We start from the raw sequence: 21154 nt of genomic DNA, 5'->3' as shown, positions 1-21154 counted from the left end.
TACACTGGCATGATCTTGCACAAGAACTCTTTTGTGGAAGAGTTCTTGAGCAAAAACTCTTCCAGAAGAGAGCATCTACACTGGCATGTGCATTTGCGCAAGAGATGTGCTTTTGCGCAAGAGCATCCATGCCAGTGTAGATGCTCTCTTGCGCAAGAAAGCTCTAATGGCCATTTTAACCATAGGGCTTTCTTGCGCAAGAAATTCATGTTGCCTGCCTACATTGGCCTCTTGCACAAGAACAGTTGCGCAAGAGGGCTTATTCCTGAGGGGGAGAATCAGAGTTCTTGCACAAGAAGCACTGATTTCATACATTAGAACGTCAGCATCCTTGCACAAGAACTCATGGCCAGTGTAGACAGGAAGCAAGTTTTTGCGCAAAAGTGGCCGCTTTTGCGCAAGATCGCGCCAATGTAGACACAGCCTTACTGTTTAAATAGAAATGATCTTTTAATAGGAACAACTGTAGGTGAGCTCTTATTCTAAGGTAATATTTGATAATAAGTGAAGTAACTATGTAACTGGTAAAATACAGTATGGCATAGCACTTCAGTTTAGAAGGACCATGGACTCAAGTCAGGCCTCCTCAAATAAATTTGCTGACATATTACTGAAAAGAAGAGCTGTGGAGATCACTTTAAAAGAGTGTGTTGTGTGTCTTTCTGTTAGAATTATTTGCAGTATTATTGTAGCCAGGTGGTCCCAGGATACTAAATAGACAAAGTGGATTAGGCAGTATCTTTCATTAGACCATCTTCTGAAGAAGTGTTCTCTGTAAGCTCAAAAGTTTGTTTCTTTCATCAACAGAAGTCGATCCAATAAGACAGCATTTCTCAAACTTCATTGCACTATGACCCCCTTCTGATAATAATTAGTACTCAATCCCAGGAAGAGAGACCAAATCCCAAGCCCCACCACCGCAAGTGGAAGGGCCCAAATCCAATCCCTGAGGGAGGGAGGTTTGAAGCCAAAGTTTGAGGGCTTCTGCCCTGGGCTGGGGGGGCTGTAATTTGAGCCTTGCTGAACCCCTTGGGTTTGGGCTTCAACTCCAGGCCCCAACAAGTCTAACACGAGCCTTGGGAACCCCATCAAAACAGGGTTGTGATCCATTTTGGGGTCCTGACCAGTTGGAGAATGGCTGCAATGTGAGATATTATCTCACCCACCTTGTCTTGTTATAAAAAGTGTTTAGTAGTTGAATATCTGAAAATAGGTAATCTTGAAAGAAAGGTCTGTATTCCCTTTTTGTTTTCATTGATTTATTTTAACTTTTTTTTCATACAGAGATTTCCCTCCCTATAAAAGAGGAACCATCTCCTATTTCCAAAATGAGACCAGTTACAGCCAATATCACCACAATGCCAGTGAACACAGTAGTATCTCGCCCACCCCCACGAGTCCAAATGGCACCTCCTATGTCTTTAGAACCAACAAACAGTTTGTCTATAAGTTTGGAAAACCAACTTGAAGCTCTCTTGGATGGAACTTTGCCTTCAGGTAATGAAATTCCTCAACTAACAAGCAGTAGTGAGGAGAGAGAATCATTTTCTCTTATTGAAGATCTTCAGAATGAGCTGCTTAATCACTCCGGCATGCTTGATCACGCTCATTCACCCATGGAAACAGCTGACCAACAATTCATTGCTAATAGTTCCTGTTTATCTCTTGATCTTTCTGATACAAATTTAGACAATATGGAGTGGTTAGACATTACCATGCCGAATTCCTCATCAGGGCTTACTCCTCTGAGCTCTACCACCCCAAGTGTGTTTTCCACTGACTTTCTAGATCCACAAGACCTACAGTTGCACTGGGATTGAGCTTTAGAGGTGCAGCATATGAAAACCTGACTTTGTTTACAGTATAGATCCATTATCACACAATTCTGCTTGCAATTAAGGTAAATTACCACAGAATTATTGGAAAGAAGAAATGCTTGATGCTAAATTCTGCATTTATAATGAAGTATACAAGTAAGTTTCTTTACCCTTCTATCAATAATGCAGATCAGAGCCATCTGGGAATTACACTTCACAGGTCAAGAGAGAATGATTGTACTTATTGATGAAAAATACCATCAAGAAGAAAGCAGGAGAAAAGTGTATATAGGAAATAGCATTGAGATACCTTCATAATGCTCAAACGAACTGCAAAACTTGTGGTCATTTGATTAGACTTTAAACAAATGAAAAATAATGCAATCAGATTTCAACCTACTGTACTAATAAAAGAGTAAGCATTGTTTGAGAGAAGGTAAAATATCACTGCACTTGATTGTTCCTGTGGACAGCCTGAGCCACGATCAAGAGGCATTTTGAGGGCAAAGGCAACTAAATGCACTGGCTGGTTCAGTGAAATTTCACGTCTAGAGTCTTTAAATGTGTTCAAGTTGTTGTTGTATTTTGTTTTTATTTTCTGTGACTTTTAGAAAACTCCTCTTAATCTATTTCAATTTTAAATCCTGAGGGAAAAACTTAACTGTAACCAAAGGGATATTTCAAGTGTAATTCCATACAATCCACTGTAGCATGGCCAGGTATATTGAAAACACTGAATTTTCTATAGTAACACTTTGGATTCAATAGATAAGTTTTAACATGTATACCAGACAGTTATTTGTATACTTTTTACCTTTGTGACTTGTACAGCTTATTTTCATGGAGGTAGAGTAGCAGTGGTCACCAAACCAACAGACTGTAGTATTTTAAGAATATTTAACATCCAAGTTTACTTCCATTGTTTCAGAAATATTTGTTAGGGAGATTCATCTAACCAAGTATCTCAAAAATCATTTCAGGATATTAAAATGTTTACAAGACAATACAAGAGGAATTCCAGAAAATTGTTTTTGTAGGTCCTGATCTTGCAAACATTTATGGATCTGAGTAAGACCCACTGCAGGATCAGGGTCAAAATGCATAGGATGTATTGATAAGATAGACAGTTTTAATCTGTTAAGATAACAATGCGCCCATCCACCCCTGAGCATCTTAGGTAAAAGTTTTTCAAGAGCAATGAAAAATAGAAAAGCTTCAATATGTTAAATATAACACTTTTAAAGGATTGATGCTTCAAAAACTAGAATGGATGATTGTAGCAAAAAAAGAGTACTTACTGAGGGTGTGCTAGATAGGTGGTGATGGGCATGCAGTAATAAAAAACAACCCACTAATTTGCTCCTTGCAGAATTTCTAACTTTTAAGAAAACAATCTGAAAATACTTTGTAAAAGAAAACAAGATACAAATAGGAACGAAATATTCTAGAACTCTATTTCATTTCCCATACAATAACTTCATCTTTATTGCTGTAACTAATACGTGCATATTCCCACAAAATTAAGATAAAAAAAAACATTTAGCAAGTAATGTGTAGAGAGCATTGTGAAAGCTTATGCTATTTTTAGGGCTAAACATCGTTATCAAAGAAATGCTGGAAACAAACTAAAAATGGCTACTGTTAACTATACAGTGACCATTTTAATAAATACCAAAATAGCTGTTAGTACTTCTAGGTTATAATAGTCCAAATTCTGAAAACTTCCTAAATTATCCTGAAGTGTGAGCCATTAATTCTGGTTGGCCAAAATTCTGTTGACTAACATAAACATTCAGAATAATGTATTACATAGAAGACATAGAGTATGTCTACACTACCCCGCTAGTTCGAACTAGCAGGGTAATGTAGGCATACCGCACTTGCAAATGAAGCCCGGGATTTGAATTTCCCGGGCTTCATTTGCATAAGCGGGGAGCCGCCATTTTTAAAACCCCGCTGGTTCGAACCCCGTGCAGCGCGGTTCCACGAGGTGTACCGGTAGTTCGGAATAGGAAGCCTAGTCTGAACTACCTAGTTCGAGCCCCGTGTAGCCGCGCTGCACGGGGTTCGAACCAGCGGGGTTTTAAAAATGGCGGCTCCCCGCTTATGCAAATGAAGCCCGGGAAATTCAAATCCCGGGCTTCATTTGCAAGTGCGGTATGCCTACATTACCCTCCTAGTTCGAACTAGCAGGGTAGTGTAGACATACCCTCAGGGTCTAAATTAGCGTCTGTACCTTCGAGAGTAGATCAGCTGTCCATTTTAAAACTACTTACATATCTTAATATGAAAATGTTTGCAAACACTTTGTAAAAGGACACAGTCATGAAAAGATATCAACTCATACATGTGGTTTGGATTTAACCCATAAACCTCTAAGAAAATGCCTGTCGTTAAAAAAAATGAAGAAATTTAAAGTTAAGGGATAGGATACTATCATTATTCCTCACTGTTATGCCTAGAGACTGCCAGGAGTAGCTGTGCATATAATACTTGGGTACAATGTTACATATGAACTGTCTGCCTTAAGTTTTGATTGTCTTGGCTTTGGTATTATATATATATACTGTTTCTTATATGCAGTGTTTTGCTTTTAATATTGATGAATAGGGTAGGATTCTTCAGACAAAAAAATGAACAAATACTCTTCCCTTTACCCATTCCATTTGGTTACACTCTCTTGGGGGCTGATCCTATGAGGTGCTAAGTGCCTCCTCCGAGTTCCTGATTGTCCACAGATTTTATGGATTAAAGGCACTCAGCACCTTGGAGGAGTAGGCAGTTGGTTTGGTAGCTATATGTGTATGGAAAATATATTATACTAAAAATGTACAGTGGGCAATGTGACAACAGACCAAAGATGGTAGTAACAAAATGGCCCCTTTTGTCTTTGTCTTCTGTTTAAGTGTTATGAAGGTGATTTTAACTAAAATCAGTTTTCTATTTGAGGAGAAGCTGTATTAATTATTTTATGTGCATGCAAATATAGCTTCATACTGGCAATACTGTATAATATATTGCTACACAAATTCCTTATTGGCAATGTAGAATGTTAGTCAATCCATAGGGGTCCGTGTGCAGAAAATAAAATCCCATACATCTAAAATGTGCTGATACCAGAAGGGAATTACTTTCTACTCATATTGGCTCAATTCACATAAAACTAAGGGATTATTATAATGTCCTTGAAATAGAAATGTGATTTTGTACATTAATAATTTCTTGTATTGTAAAACTTTACACACATACATATGTTTGCTTTAGAGTGTATGTTGTGACGTGTGCTACAATATTTGCCATATTCATACATACCTGGCATTGTGTGAAAATGTTCTTGTGCATGTTTTAAATGATCATTTTGTTAATATAAAAAGACAAACTTTTGACAATGACTGTACAGATTTGTGACTGTTCCCACTATAGCGGTATTTCTCATTTGTGAGAACAGTTGCACTTGCAAGAGAATGCACTGATACCAAATTCATCAAGCTGGCAAAAAAGTAGACTAACAAAGCATGGTTCTTGTGAACAGTGCAGTAAATCGGTGGTAATGTTACAATTAAGGATACTATTTTTATCACTAAATTACCTCAGAAACAGTGTTTCTTTGGTATTTCTAGTGCCCTTTAATACTGAAGCAAAATGCAGGACAATGTAGCACTTTAAAGACTAACAAGATGGTTTATTTGTGTTCATTTTTTTTAATTGTATCCTTTGGTATATATGGTTGTGACTATTTTCTTCCACTATTTGATCTGAGGAAGTGGGTCTGGCCCACGAAAGCTCATCATCTAATAAACCATCTTGTTGGTCTTTAAAGTGCTACATTGTCCTGCATTTTGCTTCAGCTACCCCAGACTAACACGGCTACATTTCTATCACTTTAATACTGAGTGAGACATGTAAGTTTACAAGATAACCTTACATGCATTTTTCTTGAACACCAAACAATTAATTATCTCTGTCATAAATTTAAAAGACTTTCGAAGGAAATAATTTATGACAGTTGTTCACTGCACAACTTTAGGACCCAAATTTGCAACAGTGAGTATTTGTAAATCAGGTCTTCAAAGAGCTAAGTGCCACAGCATTTAGGAAGAACTTTCTACTCCTATGCTGAAATCATTTTTTTAAATCATTATAAAAACATAGTTAATTGGGGTAACTGTAAGGTAGGTAAGCAGGTTTTTACAATAAGCAACATATGAATATTTTCTATTGGTATTTACCTATCCGCCAATATACAAAGCACATTTGCATGGCTGAATATTGTAACAGAGATACACCATAATTTATATCCCAGCACAAACTGTCTGACTGCTCTAGAAGTCACAAAAGAAGAGTCAGTGTAATCACAAAATATTTTAACTGGAAAGCCTTATAAAACTGACTGATTCATAATCATTTATTTGGATTTACATCCTAATTTTTTTAACTGGAAAATAAAAATTAGAACATAGTGCCACAGAAGTTTAAATAAAGATCCCTTACACATTGAAACACTTTACTTTTGTAGAACTATTAAATTTTTAAATCACTGTCTGGGAATTTTTAAACATTTTGGCTTTGTCTACACTGTGAGTTTTTGTGGCAGAAAATATGCTAATGAGGGACTCATTAGCATAAGTTGTGATATCATTAGCATATTTTCTGCCATTTCTTTTTGCACGAGGAGTTTTTGCGCAAAAAGAAGCAGTGTAGCCTCTCTGGATTAGATCCTGGTACTCCATTATACAGTGTATAAGATGGAATGTGAGTATAAGATGGAATCCAGTGTGTAAACGTTGCTTTAACAATCATCATGATAACTGGTTGAGGGCTATGTTTCAACAAAGAACATAGAATAGTAACAAATATACCTTTATACTACAGTGTAACAACCATGATTTTTTTTGTAAGATTATTGCTTAGATAGTCAAAAGATACACAGCCTCAAATGAAATAATAGGAACCAAAGCATTGCCATTTATGTTGCCAAAGGAGGCATTTTGTATGTTAAAGGAAAAAAGTCAGTCCCCAAAAGTATTATCCACTTACATAACTTAGTTATAGTTTTTAAAAATTAAGGTTGTAGATATTTCTGAAGTTGTTTTTGATGTTAACAGCACACTGTTTTGTTTGAAAAATTGTATTCAGTAATATGGCTTCTTTCTTCATTGTACTGCTTGCAGTAGAAATAATGCTTAGCATGATAGGTGTTTCTCTTCTTATTTTCATAGTCACGATTATGTCTTAGCATCTCACTTTATGAAGAAAAGAAGAGATATCAATCTGCAGAGCCCTCTTCATTTAAGCACTAGTTTATTAAATAAAAATTAAGGCAGTCAGGGTGGTCCATTTATGTATTGCCTTTCTATAAGAAACCATGATGCCTTTGTATTTGCTGTTTGCACCCCTGAGATTAATTCCATATCTTTGAATGCCATATGTTTTGCACATTGTACTGTATATATGTAATGCATACTGTATTTTTATATGTGTAGTACATTTAACAAATATTTTGTACATAGTGGCAACATTGTAGCTACTGAGGAAATGTTTGATATCAACATTTTTGCTATGTGTCTTAAATAAAAAAAGAAATTGTGTACATTTGTTGTTCATGCTTCACAAATACTATCCAAAATCTTAATCAGCAAAAGCAACCAAAAACATACCTTCAGAAATAATTCTTAACTCCTGACCCATGGTATGGTAACACCTGGGTCACCATAGCCTAAAAAGGAATAACAAAAATATCTATGGCAGGGGAGGGGAAACTTTTTTGAGTTGGGAGGCCACTGATCCACAGAAATATCAGTCGGGGGGCCACACACCAAAGATGTGGCCCCTGACCAAGAAGGATAAAGACTCTCCCCACATTCCCCCTCCCACACCACAGCCTAGGAGGACCAGGCTAGTAGATTTTGTGCGCTCAGCCGCACAGGGCAACAAGGGGGCTGGAGTGCTAGCATGGGTGCCACAATGCTGGAGGTTGAGTGGGAGGGGGAGCTGAGCCACGCAAACTGGAGACTGAATCCAGGCAAGCTGGGCGCTGCATCCAGCTCCCAGGCCTGAAGCTCCTCACCCCAGTCTACGGCACAAATTCCCTGAAATATGGATTTTAAAGCCTAACACAAACGGAAGCCTTTAAAATGTAACTCTCTGGGGGGAAAATAGGGATATTTGTAAAGGAGTAAATACTAGAAAAGCTGCATGTTCCATTCTAGAAATTTAGCAGAAGATCCATATTCTATATGGTACATTTATGCCTAGAATTACAGAAAATTATCTGACCAGCACCCAGACACAAAGGATTTTAGGCACAAAAAAAATGAAACTCTCCTGTGAAGATTAGGAAGTATGTTGATATAAAATACCAGGTGTGGAAGCAAACTTTTGCCACTTGACAAGAAAGTGGACAATGGTGGCCAATAAAGGGCATTTAGTTACAGTCTAAGTGGAAAATATATTTCAATAGGAAGGCACCATATTTCCCTTCTTCCTCCCTCTACCAGGCTTTCAGATATGATTAGCAAGATCATATTGCAGCAGAGCATAAATTCACCATAATCAGTTTTATTCTCTCAATCATCACATGAGGAACATGGGGGGAAAGGATTTCTTAATTACTAGGGCTAAATAGCAAATGTTTACAAATATTGGCAATATAAATACTGTGTACTTATCTCTTCTATTTAACTGTAAACAGAAAATCACAAACCTGACATGTTCACTTACTTAAACATGTTTTTACAAGTGAGAAAATACCATTTTGAGAATCAAGTCTGAGAGTAATGTTATTTCCATTACTTTAAAATGACTACTCAATTTTGGAAGCCCTGGGAGCCACAGTGATACTCACAGCACATGCCAAGGTCCACAACTTAAGTGTGGTTGCATGTACATGCAAAAATATATACAAATAGCTTTTCACATTGATGGACATGAATACAAAGTGTTGTCAGTCAGGCTTTCAGGGTTGTCCCAGTTTGTTCCTGACAGGTTCTCTATTCTGTCAGTGATGATAAACTTTCAGCTGTGTGCGTGCATGTGTGTGTGCACTCCCTTTATCTAAAGTGTTAAACCCCATGCACTTGGGCCAACACAGTAGATCTCCGAGAGCCTCTGGAAATGACAGATTCAAGCAAGGATGAAACCAATCAAGCAGGTTTATTGCAAATGCTATGCATTAACAGTTGTCATCAGAAAGTCTCAATGCCAAGCCACTGTGCATTCTGCAAGCGTTGAGAATGTACCAACACATAGCAGACCTATTGCCAAATGACAGATATTAACAGTGGTTAGCCAATGTTAAGCCACTGTGCATTTTGGAAGTCGGCAATGACACCTGCCATTTCAGGTGCCTAGTGCACCGCCTCCTCCAGGTCGGTTGGTGCTCACCATTTGCGGTGCCCTTTTACAGACATGTGCAAACAATTTACATCACTTCTTTACATACCAGGTTGCCACCATCTGTTACCTAATTACCACACCTTACCTTACAGAAGGGGGGCATACTTACTATCCTTCTTGCTGTCAACTTCGACCCAGTCCTGAACCTAAGTTGGTGTGTACATTAATTTTTTGGGGAGTCGTTGATACCAAGACGTTTCTTATTGAGATGTTCCGCTACGCCCCTCTGGCTTACAGTCTGTACCCAGTGCCTCCCTATGTCCTTCCATGCTCAACCTAACTTACACAATCATACAATTATCAATAGGGCCTTTTTCTTGGCTTCTGTGTTACTTGGCTCCTGTGTTTTGGAGTAGCATTAGTTATTTCAAAATAGTGTTATAGTGTAGATGTACCCCAAGATTCCTCCATCTCTCATATAAAGAAAAAGAAAGGATGGTTGTGACTATTTTCTTCCACTATTTGATCTGAGGAAGTGGGTCTGGCCCACGAAAGCTCAAAATCTAATAAACCATCTTGTTAGTCTTTAAAGTGCTACATAGTCCTGTATTTTGTTTCAGCTACACCAGACTAACACAGCTACATTTCTATCACTATTCTGGAATAGTTATTCCAAAATAGCTTATTTTGAAATAGCACATCTACAGTACAGGGAAGCCTCAAAATACATGATGCTATGATATAAAGGGATGTATTGAGAATTACTTGGAAGTACTTCATGATTTTCTTGTAGCTTCCTCACCAGAGATTAAGATGACCATTCTAAACCCTTGTCAATAAAACCTTTATACTACATCACCATGCACTATGTAGTTATATGTCCCTATTCATATTGTACTAGTATGTCCTGCTAAGAAAACATAACCAGTTTATATTTGGGATACATGTGGAACTCTGTTTTAATACCATTTTACCCCTGGAAATCTGAGTGCAAGTATAGATTTATAGGATGTGTCTACACTGCACCATTATTTCGAGATAACTAGCATTATTTCTAAATAACAATGTGAGCATCTATACAGCTATTCTGTTCTCTTGAAATAATTTCAAAATAATGGATGGCTTATTCTGAAATCTGTAAACCTCATTTTATGAGGAATAGCGCCTATTCCGAAATAGCTATTTGAAATAAGGTGTGTGTAGACGCTCCACTGCTGCTATTTCAAAATAGCCCCTCACTATGGCTATTCTAAGTTATTCCTCCCCAGTGCCTCCATATTGTATAGAGAAACTATTTTACAAAAGTTTTGCCTTGGTTTCCCACTGAGGGTATACTAGGGAATATACAGAAGAACTTTCAAGATTTCCTTCTTTATTTAATGCAAAGCCACAGAAGAAGAAAGGAATGAGAAAGTGTTGATCTTCCAACAACTGAATTTCCTAGTGTAGACTGCCCTGTGATGCTTGGCGTTACAATGCCTACATTCCTTTGTGGAGCCAGGCCTTGGTTCCTAGTCCTCTGCTCTAAATATTAGATAAATTGTTTACATAGCAATATCACCAAGATTTTGGCATGAGTGTAATATTTTAGATGGCCTTACCTTGGTAATTTGCTTTGAACGTTGCCAAAAATATCTTCCTGTGTAAAGAAAGATGGCACCTTTTGTTAATTGCAACACCAAACTCTGGGTTTATTAGCTGTTTATAAATGGACATATTGAAAAGATAAATATTTCTAAGAGTTTGTCTATACAGCACAGTTATTTCAGAATAACTGATGTTATTTTGAAATAACAATGCAAGCATCTACATAGCCATTCTGTAATTTCAAAATAATTTTGAAATAATGGATGGCTTATTCCAATTTCTGTAAACCTCATTCCACAAAGAATAATACCTGTTCTGAAATAGCTATTTCTGAATAGGTATGTGTAGATGACACAGCTGAAGTTATTTTGAAATAAGAGGCCTCCAGGAAATCCCACAGGTGCCCTGCTGGATACTGTCCACATTCATCGGGACTCTATAGTTCCTCTTCCCCAGCAACCCTTAAAGCTGCAGCCACAAGGGAAAGGGCTTGTGGCAGGAAGCTGGACCAGACAGCCTACAGCCTCTCTGCAGCTGCCACACCAACTGATTGGGCCAGCATGAGTGACACTTGAGCCCCCCTAGAATCCTCTCACACGCCCAGGGACCATTCTGATGGCTCTTAGGAGCCTGCCAGGTATCACAAGAGGTGCACTTTGTCCTGGTCTGGGGCAGAGATTCTGGCCCTCATAGAGGTTTGGGGCGAGGAGGAAAACCTACAGGATCTCCGTACCAGATGGCACAATGCTGAAATCTATGGCCACATGGCCAACAGCCTGGCCTCAAAAGGGCCACATCTGGACTAAGGAGCAGGTCTGGATGAAAGCTAAGGAGCTCTGCTAGGCATATGTCAGGGTGAGGGAGCGCAGCTCCCACTCCAGGGCAGACCCACGCTCTGGCCCCTGCTATCAGGAGCTGTACCACATCCTGGGGGACGGTGCAGTTTCTTCCCCACCTTTGGTGGTGAACTTGGCTGGAGACACCGGTAATCGCCCGGCTGGGGGGTAGAGCCAGTCATGGGGAGAAGGAGGAGAAGGAGAAAGAGGAGGAAGACTCTGACGTGGCCAGCACTGTCACCATGCTGACCCGGGAGCTGGCACAGAGGGAGCCACGGCCTGGATGTGTCCCAGGCATCCTCTGAGGCTGGAGAAGTGGCTGCGAGTGGCTGCTTGAAATCCTTGCTGACCTGGCCAGCTTCCTCCCCCTCACCCTGGGAGGAATGCCTCCCCCTTCTGCTCACAAATATTGTGAAGCACACAACACATGGCCACCACTTATGGGATGTTCCGCTCCCCAACATCCAGCTGGTTGAGGAAGCATCTGAACCATGCCTACAGATGCCCGAAGCCACCCTCCACCACCATGCGGGCCCTGCCAAGCCTGGCATTGAAGTGTTCCTTTTTGTGGTCAAGTTGGCCGGTTTAGGGCTTCATGAGCCTGGGCAACAGAGGTTAGGCCATGTTCCCCACGCTACAGAGTGGCATGTCCATGTCCCCGACCTCGATGGTGCAATCAGGGAAGAAGGAGCTAGCTTCCAGCTTCTGGAAGATGCTGGAGTTTCAGAACATGTGAGTGTTGACAGGGCCGGCCCACAACATTTTGGCACCTGAGGCGGGGAGCTCAAATGATGCCCCCATACCCCTTCACTTGGGCCAAAACTTTGAAAGGTCTCAATTCTGCATTATTCCTGTTCTACTCCTCTCGTGGTACAGCTCTCCTGCCTACCCCAATAAAGGAGAACTAACAACTTAAAATGCCTTGTTCAAAAATTTTAAGTAACATAACTTTCAAACACCTGAACAGCAAATTTAACTTTTCTTGTCTGCATAGTAAACACTGGCATTTTTATCTGTTTGAATTGGTTGCAAAGATTTGAACTGCTTCCTGAAGGTCCACAGTCTGGTCCAGCTCATGCTCTACTGAGATGGTTGCAAGGCCAACCAGCCTCTCATGTGTCATTGTGAACCGTAGATGTGTTTTTATTAACTTCAGCTTGGAGAAGCTGCATTTTCCACTGGCAACTGTTACAGGAAGTGTTAGAAGTATGCACAGAGCAACAAAAGCATTTGGAAAGAGGGTGGTCATCTTATTTGTGCACATATATTCGAGAACAGCCTTTGGAGTTGATCCTGCTGAAATGTCATTGTGTGTCAAGACTGTCTTTAGTGCCCTTCATTGCTGGTGTAGGTCTTCTTCAGGTATATGTCAGTCCCCATAATACACGAGGTTCGAAGGGATGCCGGAAAGGATGAGACCACAACTGGGGGTTTTAAAAAGCACAAACTGATTTTATTTTGATGGCACCAGACAATCATCAGAACAAAAATTAAACAGATTGCCAGACAACACAAAACAATTCCCTGAGGCTTTTCTAAATCACAATAATTCCCAATAACTGCCCAGGGGTTAGGAACAGTTGAATTAACACTGGTATTGTTCATAGGGCTGATTATTTACACAACTTTATACAAGGAAACAGTACAAAACCTAAACCACAACTATTTATAAACTAACTTAGTAACTTTTTAACCACTGTCACTTGACAAGCAATAAGGACAACTAAAAAATCAATTAGGATAGGGATGATGGCCGGGGGCGGAGGGGGTTATACCAGTTCTGGAGACAGCAGGAACACAAGTACCGGTCACATGCTCATAAACTATCTCCACTCGGGTCAACCAACTTGGAGTACGCTCAGTAAGACTCGAGAGCGGGGGGTGCAAGGCGTCTGGGTGATCAGGCCAGGCGTTCATTCGATGCGAATCCCCAGTGAGAGAGGGGCTGCCTGCCTGTTTTATTGCTTGTGAACTTATCACCCCATAGGTTGGTTTTTGCTGCAGTGGGTGGAGTAGCAGGCCTGAGCACAAGTCAGCCCATTGGCTGATCTTTCACTGCAATGGGTGAAGCGAGCAGGGGAAGATTATTAATTTACATGCCCTTATATGGAAAACACTCCACCTCACAGACAGAGCCCCCTATACCAGCCTTAGGGTATTACAGGCTATGGCTCCCTGCGACGGGCAGCAATTTCTGATGTTCTGTCTCGGACAGTATAGTGAAGAGTTTTGGAATATCATATAACATCCCAAATATACTGCTGTGTTCCTTGAGATGCATACAACATTCTTCAACTGATTGTATTGCACAATCTAGCACCTGGTTAAAGAATTCAACTTTGAATTGTTGTTTGGGTCTCTTATGGGATTATCCTATGCCTCGTAATCAAAATGTCTTCTTCTTCAGTGACTCTTGTATTCTTAAATGGGTGGGAAAATAGCTTCAGTGTGAAGTTCCTCTGCCAACTTCTGTGCACTCTTCAGAACGTTTTGAAATCCCTCATCTGACTGGTAAGACTGTAGGTATGACTTTGCTTTGTCCTGTTGTTCCATTGCTCCAGATATATCAAGGTCAAGATCTTGGAGTCTCTTGCTTACAACATTTATTTCAAACAGTACGTCATGCCACAACACTAAGCCACACAGAAATTGAAAGTTGTGTGTGTTTCTGGTGATTCCATTTCCCTCTGCCACTGTTCTCCCATGAACAGTTCCTGTCATAGCATTATCCTCCATAATGGCAACTATGGCATCATCTGTCTTCCCAATTTGGTGTTTGATAGGCTTTATCGCCTCCACTCAACTTTCCCATCATGTGGCTCTCAGAGGTTTCAGTGTCAGAAAGGATGTTCCCAGATGTTGCTTCAAAATTTGCCATCGATGAGCTGATGCAGAGAAAAATACATAGATGCTTTGAATAACATTAAAAAATTGAGCAGCCTCACTAGAAGCTGATGCTGCATCACTGACCATCAAATTCAGTGAATGAGAACTGCATGGGACAAAAAAAGCTCGAGGGTTTAACTCTCAGATCCGTATCTGCACTCCTCTGGTCTTTCCTCTCATGTTGGCACCATTATCATAGCCCTGACCTCTCATGTCAGCTATCACAATTCCCATATCTTCCAGCTTTTTAAGAAGCACATTTGTCATACCAGCTCCTGTAGTATCATCCATGTCAATAAATTCTAGAAAATGCTCTCTGACAGTCACCATTACAGGGACATTTTCACTAGGTTCTGTTGTTACAAAACGTACCATTAAAGTCATTTGTTCCATATGGCTGATGTCAGGTGTGCAGTCCAGAATAACAGAGTAATATCTTGCTGACTTCAGATCTGCCACAATCTTCTGTTTGACTTTTGTTGCCAGTAATTGTATGATCTCATTTTGAATTGTTTTTCCAAGGTAATGGTATGTGTACATTTCTTGGGTGGTGACTCTTCTTAGATGCTCCTGGAGTACACAATCAAACTCTTTATTCTTCCCCAGCCAGACCAGCCTTGACTGTGGGGTGATCAACAGCAGCCGAGCAAGTCACCCAACTCCAGGGGAGCCGCAGGCGTCAGAGGGTCCAGGAGGACCTGATGAGGGAGCACGTGTCCATCCTCCAGGACATGCAGCAGACGCTGTCCCAGAAGGTCTGGGATGACGCACAGTGGTGGACCCAGATGTGGACTGAGCTGCTGCAGCAGGGCTGCAACATGTGTGCAACCGTCTGGGAGATGATGACCTATCTGGCACCAGTCTCAGTCTCTGCTCCCGCTCCCATGCCTGACCCCGCTCTAGGCCCCCTCTTCTGCCTATTCTCCCAGTGTAGCAAAAATGCATATTTTGATATTGATTATAAGATTATAAATGATGAGGAGTCCTATGGCACCTTATAGACTAACAGTTTTATTGGGTCTTTGCCCACGAAAGCTTATTCTCCAAAAAATATATAAGGTTAGTCTATAAGGTGCCACAGGACTCCTCGTCGCTTTTGCAGATTCAGACTAACACAGCTACCTCTCTGATATAAGATTATGATACATAATGATTTGATATAATGACTTGCTTATAAGTTCTATAGCTTCTCTCTCTCTTTCTCTGTATCTCTTATGATTAGATAATGTTCACTGCAAAGCCTTGCTCCCTGTTAAGTATTGCAATTAAGTTGTACCCTTTGTAACTATTGATCTTGTTTGGAACGCTATACAATTATTTGGTGTGAATGGAGGGGGTGCGTGAGTGAAAGCCATCACAAATGACCAGGTGATCAAGAAGAAGTGGAAACTTTGAAACATCCATTGGCTGTGTCTACACTGGGCCACTTATTCCAGAAAATTAGCCGCTTTACGGAATAAGCTGCGAGCTGTCTACACTGGCCCTTGAATTTCCGGAAAAGCAACAATGCTCTACTGTACAAAATCAGCCACTATTCCGGAAAAACTATTCTGCTCACGCTCGGGCATAAGTCCTTATTCCGAAACACTGTTCTGGAAAAGGGCCAGTGTAGACAGCCCAGTAGTCTTTTCCGGAAAAAAGCTCCGATCGCAAAAATGGCGATCGGGGCTCTTTTCCGGAAAAGCGCGTCTACATTGGCCACAGACGCTTTTCCGGAAAAAGGGCTTTTCCGGAAAAGCAGCTTGCCAATGTAGACGCTCCTTTTCCGGAAAAACTGAAAACGGAATAGTATTCCGTTTTAAGCAGTTCCGGAAATTCATGCCAGTGTAGACACAGCCATTGTGTCTTGAGGCTGAATTAGATTGGCAGCATTGACAAACCCTGGAGACAGGCAAAGACCCCACCAAGAGTGAAAAACAATCACCATCAAAGGAACACAAATTAACACTTCCTAAGGGTGGATGACTGCATGACACTGCAAACCCATAGACTCCAATGGAACTGATATGGATAAGAAGGGAAGCTCTTGCCATGGGACTCTGAGTTCAGTTCTGCAAGCCAAGAGTTGGAGGAGCATCAAATCACGATCAAAAGACCCCAACTCCTCACTCAGTCAGCCTTGCCTGGCCAATAAGACTGTCTTGAACCATGACGGATTGGTAACTATGCAATATCTGTAAGACTGTGTGTGTGTGAGTGTTTGTCTTTATAAAGCATATGCTAACTGCTTCTCTGCTGTCTTCTTAATAAACACGACATATTGCCTTCTCCCCTGAAAAAGATCCCTTGTGCCTCTTATAAGCATAACACCAGGACCCCTCCACCTCCGAGGTCACCGAGGCTCCTGGACACGAGGCAGAAGAAGCACCCGAGTCATATGCCACTCTCAACCCCAGCTCCTTCCCTCTCCAAGGTTCTCAGCCCCCTCCCCCTACAAACTTCTCAGCCCCCTACCTCCCTCCCCATTTCCAGGTTCACAATATGGTACAAAAGTAACAAGATGATACAAACTGACTCGATGGATACATAAGAACAGCTATTCTGGGTCAGCCCAAAGGTCCTTCTAGTCCAGGATCCAGTCTTCCAACAGTGGCCAATGTGAGATGTCCTATAAGGAATTAATAGAACAGATAATCATCAAGTGATCAATCCTATGTCACCCATACCCAGCTTCTGGCAAACAAAGGCTAATAACACCATCCCTGTCCATCCTGGCTAATAGCTATTGATTAATCTATCCTCCATGAACTTATCTAGTCCTTTGGAAATCTTCACATCCTCTGGCAAAAAGTTCCACAGGTTGACTGAGTGTTGTGTGAAAAAATGCTTCCTTTTGTTTGTTTTAAACCTGGTATCTATTAATTTAATTTGGTGACCACTAATTATTGAGTTATGAGTAAATATCACTTTATTCACTTTCTCCACATCTGTCATGATTATATAGACTTCTTTCATATCCCTCCAAGTCATCTCTTTTTTTAGATGAAAAACCCCACTCCTATTAATCTCCCCTCATATGGATTCTATCCCTAATAATTATTGTTGCCATTTCTGAACCTTTTCCAATTCCAATACATCTTTTTGAGATAGGGCAAACATATCTGCATACAAGATTCAAGATGTAGGCTAAACATTGATTTATATAGAAGTTACATGATATTTTCTATCACTTTCTTAATGATTCCCAAAACTGTATTCACTTTGACTGCCTCTGGACATTTGTATATATTTAACACGTGTATGTTTTCGGAGAACTATCATAATGACTCCAAGATTTCTTTAAGTGTTAACAACTAATTTAGTGCCCATTATTGTATATGTATAGTTACATTTTCTAATGTACATTACTTTACTTTTAATCAATACTGAATTTCATCTGCCATTTTGTCACCTGATCACCCAGTTTTGTGAGATCCTTTTGAAGCTCTTCACAGTCTGCTTTGGACTTACAACACTGAGTGTTTTTGTACCATTTGCAAATTTTGCCATCTCATGATTTACCTCTTCTTTCAGATCATTTATGAATATGTCGAATAGTATTGTTCCCTGTACAGATCACTAGGGGACTGCACAATTTGCTGTCTCCATTCTGAAAACTGACCATTTTTACCTATCCTTTGTTTCCTATCTTTTAGTCAGCTATTGATCCATGATAGGCCCTTCTCTATTACTCCATAACAGCTTAGTTTGCTTAAGAGCCTTTGGTGAAGACTCTTCTCAAAGGCTTTCTGAAAATCTATATTATAGCAGATACACTATATCCACAGGATCCATCACAGCCACATGCTTATTGACTCCCTCAAAAAAATCTAGTAGATTGGTGAGACATGATTTTCATTTACAAAAACCTCCTTAACTCTTCCTCAACAAATCATGTTCATCTATGTGTCTGACAATTCTGTTCTTGTTTGCCCAGTACTAAAGTCAGGCTTACCAACCTGTAATTGCTGAGATTACCTCCGGAGACCTCTTTTAAAATTAGCATCACATTAGCTATGTTCTAGTCATTTGGTACAAAAGTGAATTTATTTTATCACTTTGTTCCAAGACCTCCTGTAACAACAGTCAATCGGACAGATTAGTTGCCTAAAAAGAATGGCTCAAGTTTGGGTATCTCTCTCACATGCTCAGCTGTGAAGACCAATGCAAAGAATTCATTAGTTTCTCCACTATGACCACCCTTGACTGCAGCTCCTTTAGCATCTTGATCAGTCAGTGTAAAGAGATGGATTTGTGCTATGTATTTGTATGTGCTATTATAAAGAGTGACATCTACTGGCGAACATTTAACATCACAGTCACATATTCAATAAAAGTTACCATGCAGAATGCTTGTGACCGCAGCTACTCAGGAAGGCCCTACCTCCCCTACTGAAACCTGACAGCCTTTTGAGCCAGGCAGACTGAGGAGGAAGCATCTCAACATCACCACCCCAATTCTAACCCCTCAACATAGACCCCTTTAACTCCAAATTCTGTCTCCCTCTTCTTCCCCAGGCCTACACTGGCACAGCCATCTCCCTTGTGCAACATGAGCAACCATCCTGTCCATAGGAGGGTTCGGGACAGCTGCCCCACACCCCACACTTTGGGGGGCTCTGCAGGACCATCCATGGGGGGTTACCAGGGCCGGTGCCAGCAGGAGGGGGCCTAGCCCCGCACGCACCAGTATCCCCAGGGGAATGGAACAACCCAGCCTGCTCTGCTGTCTCTCAGCCGGGTCACTAGGCTTCCTGACACCATGGGGGAGCTGAGCGGCTTGGTCCCAGCCCCGCTCCGGTTCCCCAAACGATGTGGCTGAGAGCCAGGCTCCGGGGAGCACAGCGGGCTAGGCCTGGGGCGCTCCACTCCCCCGCGGGGGCAGAGAGCTGGTGCCAGGAGTGGGTTTCGGGAAAGGGGGGCACCGGGGCAGGGGCGGGGAGCCGGGGGAGCGGAGGAAGGGCAAGAGCAGAGCGGGGCGGGAAGAGGCAGGGTGGGGGCGGAGGGCCCCTCACTCCCTAAGGGCGGCGCGGAAGGCGCCTCCAAGCTGCCCTCGCCCACCAGCCAAGCGTTTGTCCCCGCGTGCGCCCGCCCGTCCCTTGGCACGAAGCGCGCCCCGCCCCGCCCCGCCCCGCCACAGGAGGGGGCGGGGTTTCACACCTGCCCGCTGAGCCATCTAGCAGCTCCGGGTCGGAACGGGCTACCCCGGCCGCGCTGAGCACGCGCCTGTCCCGCCGCACGCCCCGGGCTCTGAGGGGACTGCGGCAAAGCGCCGCTCCCAGCCAGCACCCGCGGCGCTCGGGAGGCAACGAAACCCGCGCGTGCCACGAGCGACCGCCCGCTCTGGCAGATCCAGCCAATGCGCGTCCTCGGACAACTGGCAGTGGGCGGGGCTGGCGTTGCTAGACGCGCTCGGCGAAATCTTGAGCACGCCCACGGCTGGGAGTGCTGCCAGCATACATGGCTGACAGGCGGAGAATTTTAACGCAGGCGCGGTGGCCAAGTGGTAAGGCGTCGGTCTCGTAAACCGAAGATCACGGGTTCGAACCCCGTCCGTGCCTTGTATCATAAGGGCGAATGGCCTCTGGCAAGGAGTTGCTGGGATCCTTTTTAGGAGACTCTAAGCTCAAGTACCTACCTTCGGAACACGAAGACCTGCTCGATCAGTCCGAATCCCAGCTTGCCATGGGCGTTTTGCAGACACTTGTGCATGCTCCTATTGGGGTCCCGCGTGAAAGGGACCCTGCCGTCCTTGTTCTTGCAGAGCCTCTCGTGTCTGTCTCTCGCCTCTATAGCGCTGGTCTCTTGTCACTTTCCTTCTGACTCTGGTTCCGCTCAGGTCTATAAGTACTAGTCTGCCCTGCTACATCTCTCTCCCTACGTGTTTTTTCTCTCTTCCTAATTAATTCTAATGCTTCCTTCACCCCAATTTCTTGCTACTCTCACTCGGTCTGGAAATAAGGAGAGGTAACTCTCCCACGCCAGGCTGAGTGCAGGTTGTAACAGCACGTGGGAGTTGTCTTTCCCTTCTTGTTTGTCCTTGTATTCCCAACAGCCAGGAACTGAAATGCCATGAGAAAAAACAAGCTGTGTCGTATTTCGGGCCTATAAATGCATGTTCTATAAATGCATCCTCTGTCTGAAGGAAAGCAACATATTTAACATCACAAGTATCAAGAAGTTGAGAGCACAAAGAACACCACGAACTAGCACTCAATGGGCTTGAGCATTCTTCTCCTGGAATCAGTATTAAAATTCTCATTGATATCTATAGGCTAACACAGGGTTACTCCTCTGACCTCTTAGACTTATTTGGCTCTACATAAACACTAGTGGATCCTTATTGATTTCAAGTTTCTGCAAAGTTAAATGTTCAATCTCTTTCTAGACTATTATCCCAGGGATCTGATCTTGTTTGCCTTGTAAATTAATAAAGAATGGAATGGGACTTTTGATGCCACCAACAGGGATATGAGATTGGTCTCAAAGTTTATGAACTGTAGATGAGAAAAAAACAACAAATGGTTTGGTAACACTTTATAGACTAATGAAGCATGAAGATTGTTGGTCCATCCAAAGCACATAAACACCACGAAAACCACACACACACACACACACACACACACACACACACGCCCCTCTCTCACACTCCAGTACACTTATGTGTGGATGTGTAGCAATTCTCACAAGTTGTGTATCAAATTTGTTGGCTAA

General features: G+C 42.0%; 1 protein-coding gene, 1 long non-coding RNA gene and 1 other non-coding gene across 18 annotated transcripts in view; 2 read left to right on the top strand and 1 right to left on the bottom strand.

Moving 5' to 3' along the window:
* MRTFB (myocardin related transcription factor B) overlaps window positions 1-3699 on the top strand; it is a 266743-nt gene extending 263044 nt beyond the window's left edge. For all 16 annotated transcript variants that reach the window (XM_075899337.1, XM_075899342.1, XM_075899334.1 and 13 more), the window contains one exon: window positions 1285-3699. In XM_075899337.1, the coding sequence (XP_075755452.1) occupies window positions 1285-1820 (536 nt within the window). In that variant the 3' untranslated portion in view covers window positions 1821-3699. The remainder of the gene's footprint in view (window positions 1-1284) is intronic.
* Window positions 1-19765, bottom strand: part of LOC142818589 (uncharacterized) — a 64783-nt gene extending 45018 nt beyond the window's left edge. The window contains exons 1-2 of the long non-coding RNA XR_012896131.1: window positions 19601-19765; window positions 16977-17069 (exon numbers count right to left, since the gene is read on the bottom strand). This is a non-coding gene — a long non-coding RNA (uncharacterized LOC142818589). The remainder of the gene's footprint in view (window positions 1-16976; window positions 17070-19600) is intronic.
* A 164-nt stretch (window positions 19766-19929) lies between these two features.
* Window positions 19930-20001, top strand: TRNAT-CGU (transfer RNA threonine (anticodon CGU)). Its single transcript has one exon. It is a non-coding gene; the product is annotated as a tRNA-Thr (tRNA).
* The last annotated feature ends 1153 nt before the right edge of the window (window positions 20002-21154 follow it).

Source organism: Pelodiscus sinensis, chromosome 16, assembly GCF_049634645.1.
Source record: "Pelodiscus sinensis isolate JC-2024 chromosome 16, ASM4963464v1, whole genome shotgun sequence".
NCBI classification, from domain to species: Eukaryota; Metazoa; Chordata; order Testudines; family Trionychidae; genus Pelodiscus; species Pelodiscus sinensis.
Note: the sequence above shows the minus strand (reverse complement) of the source record. Positions and strands in the feature narration are given on the sequence as shown.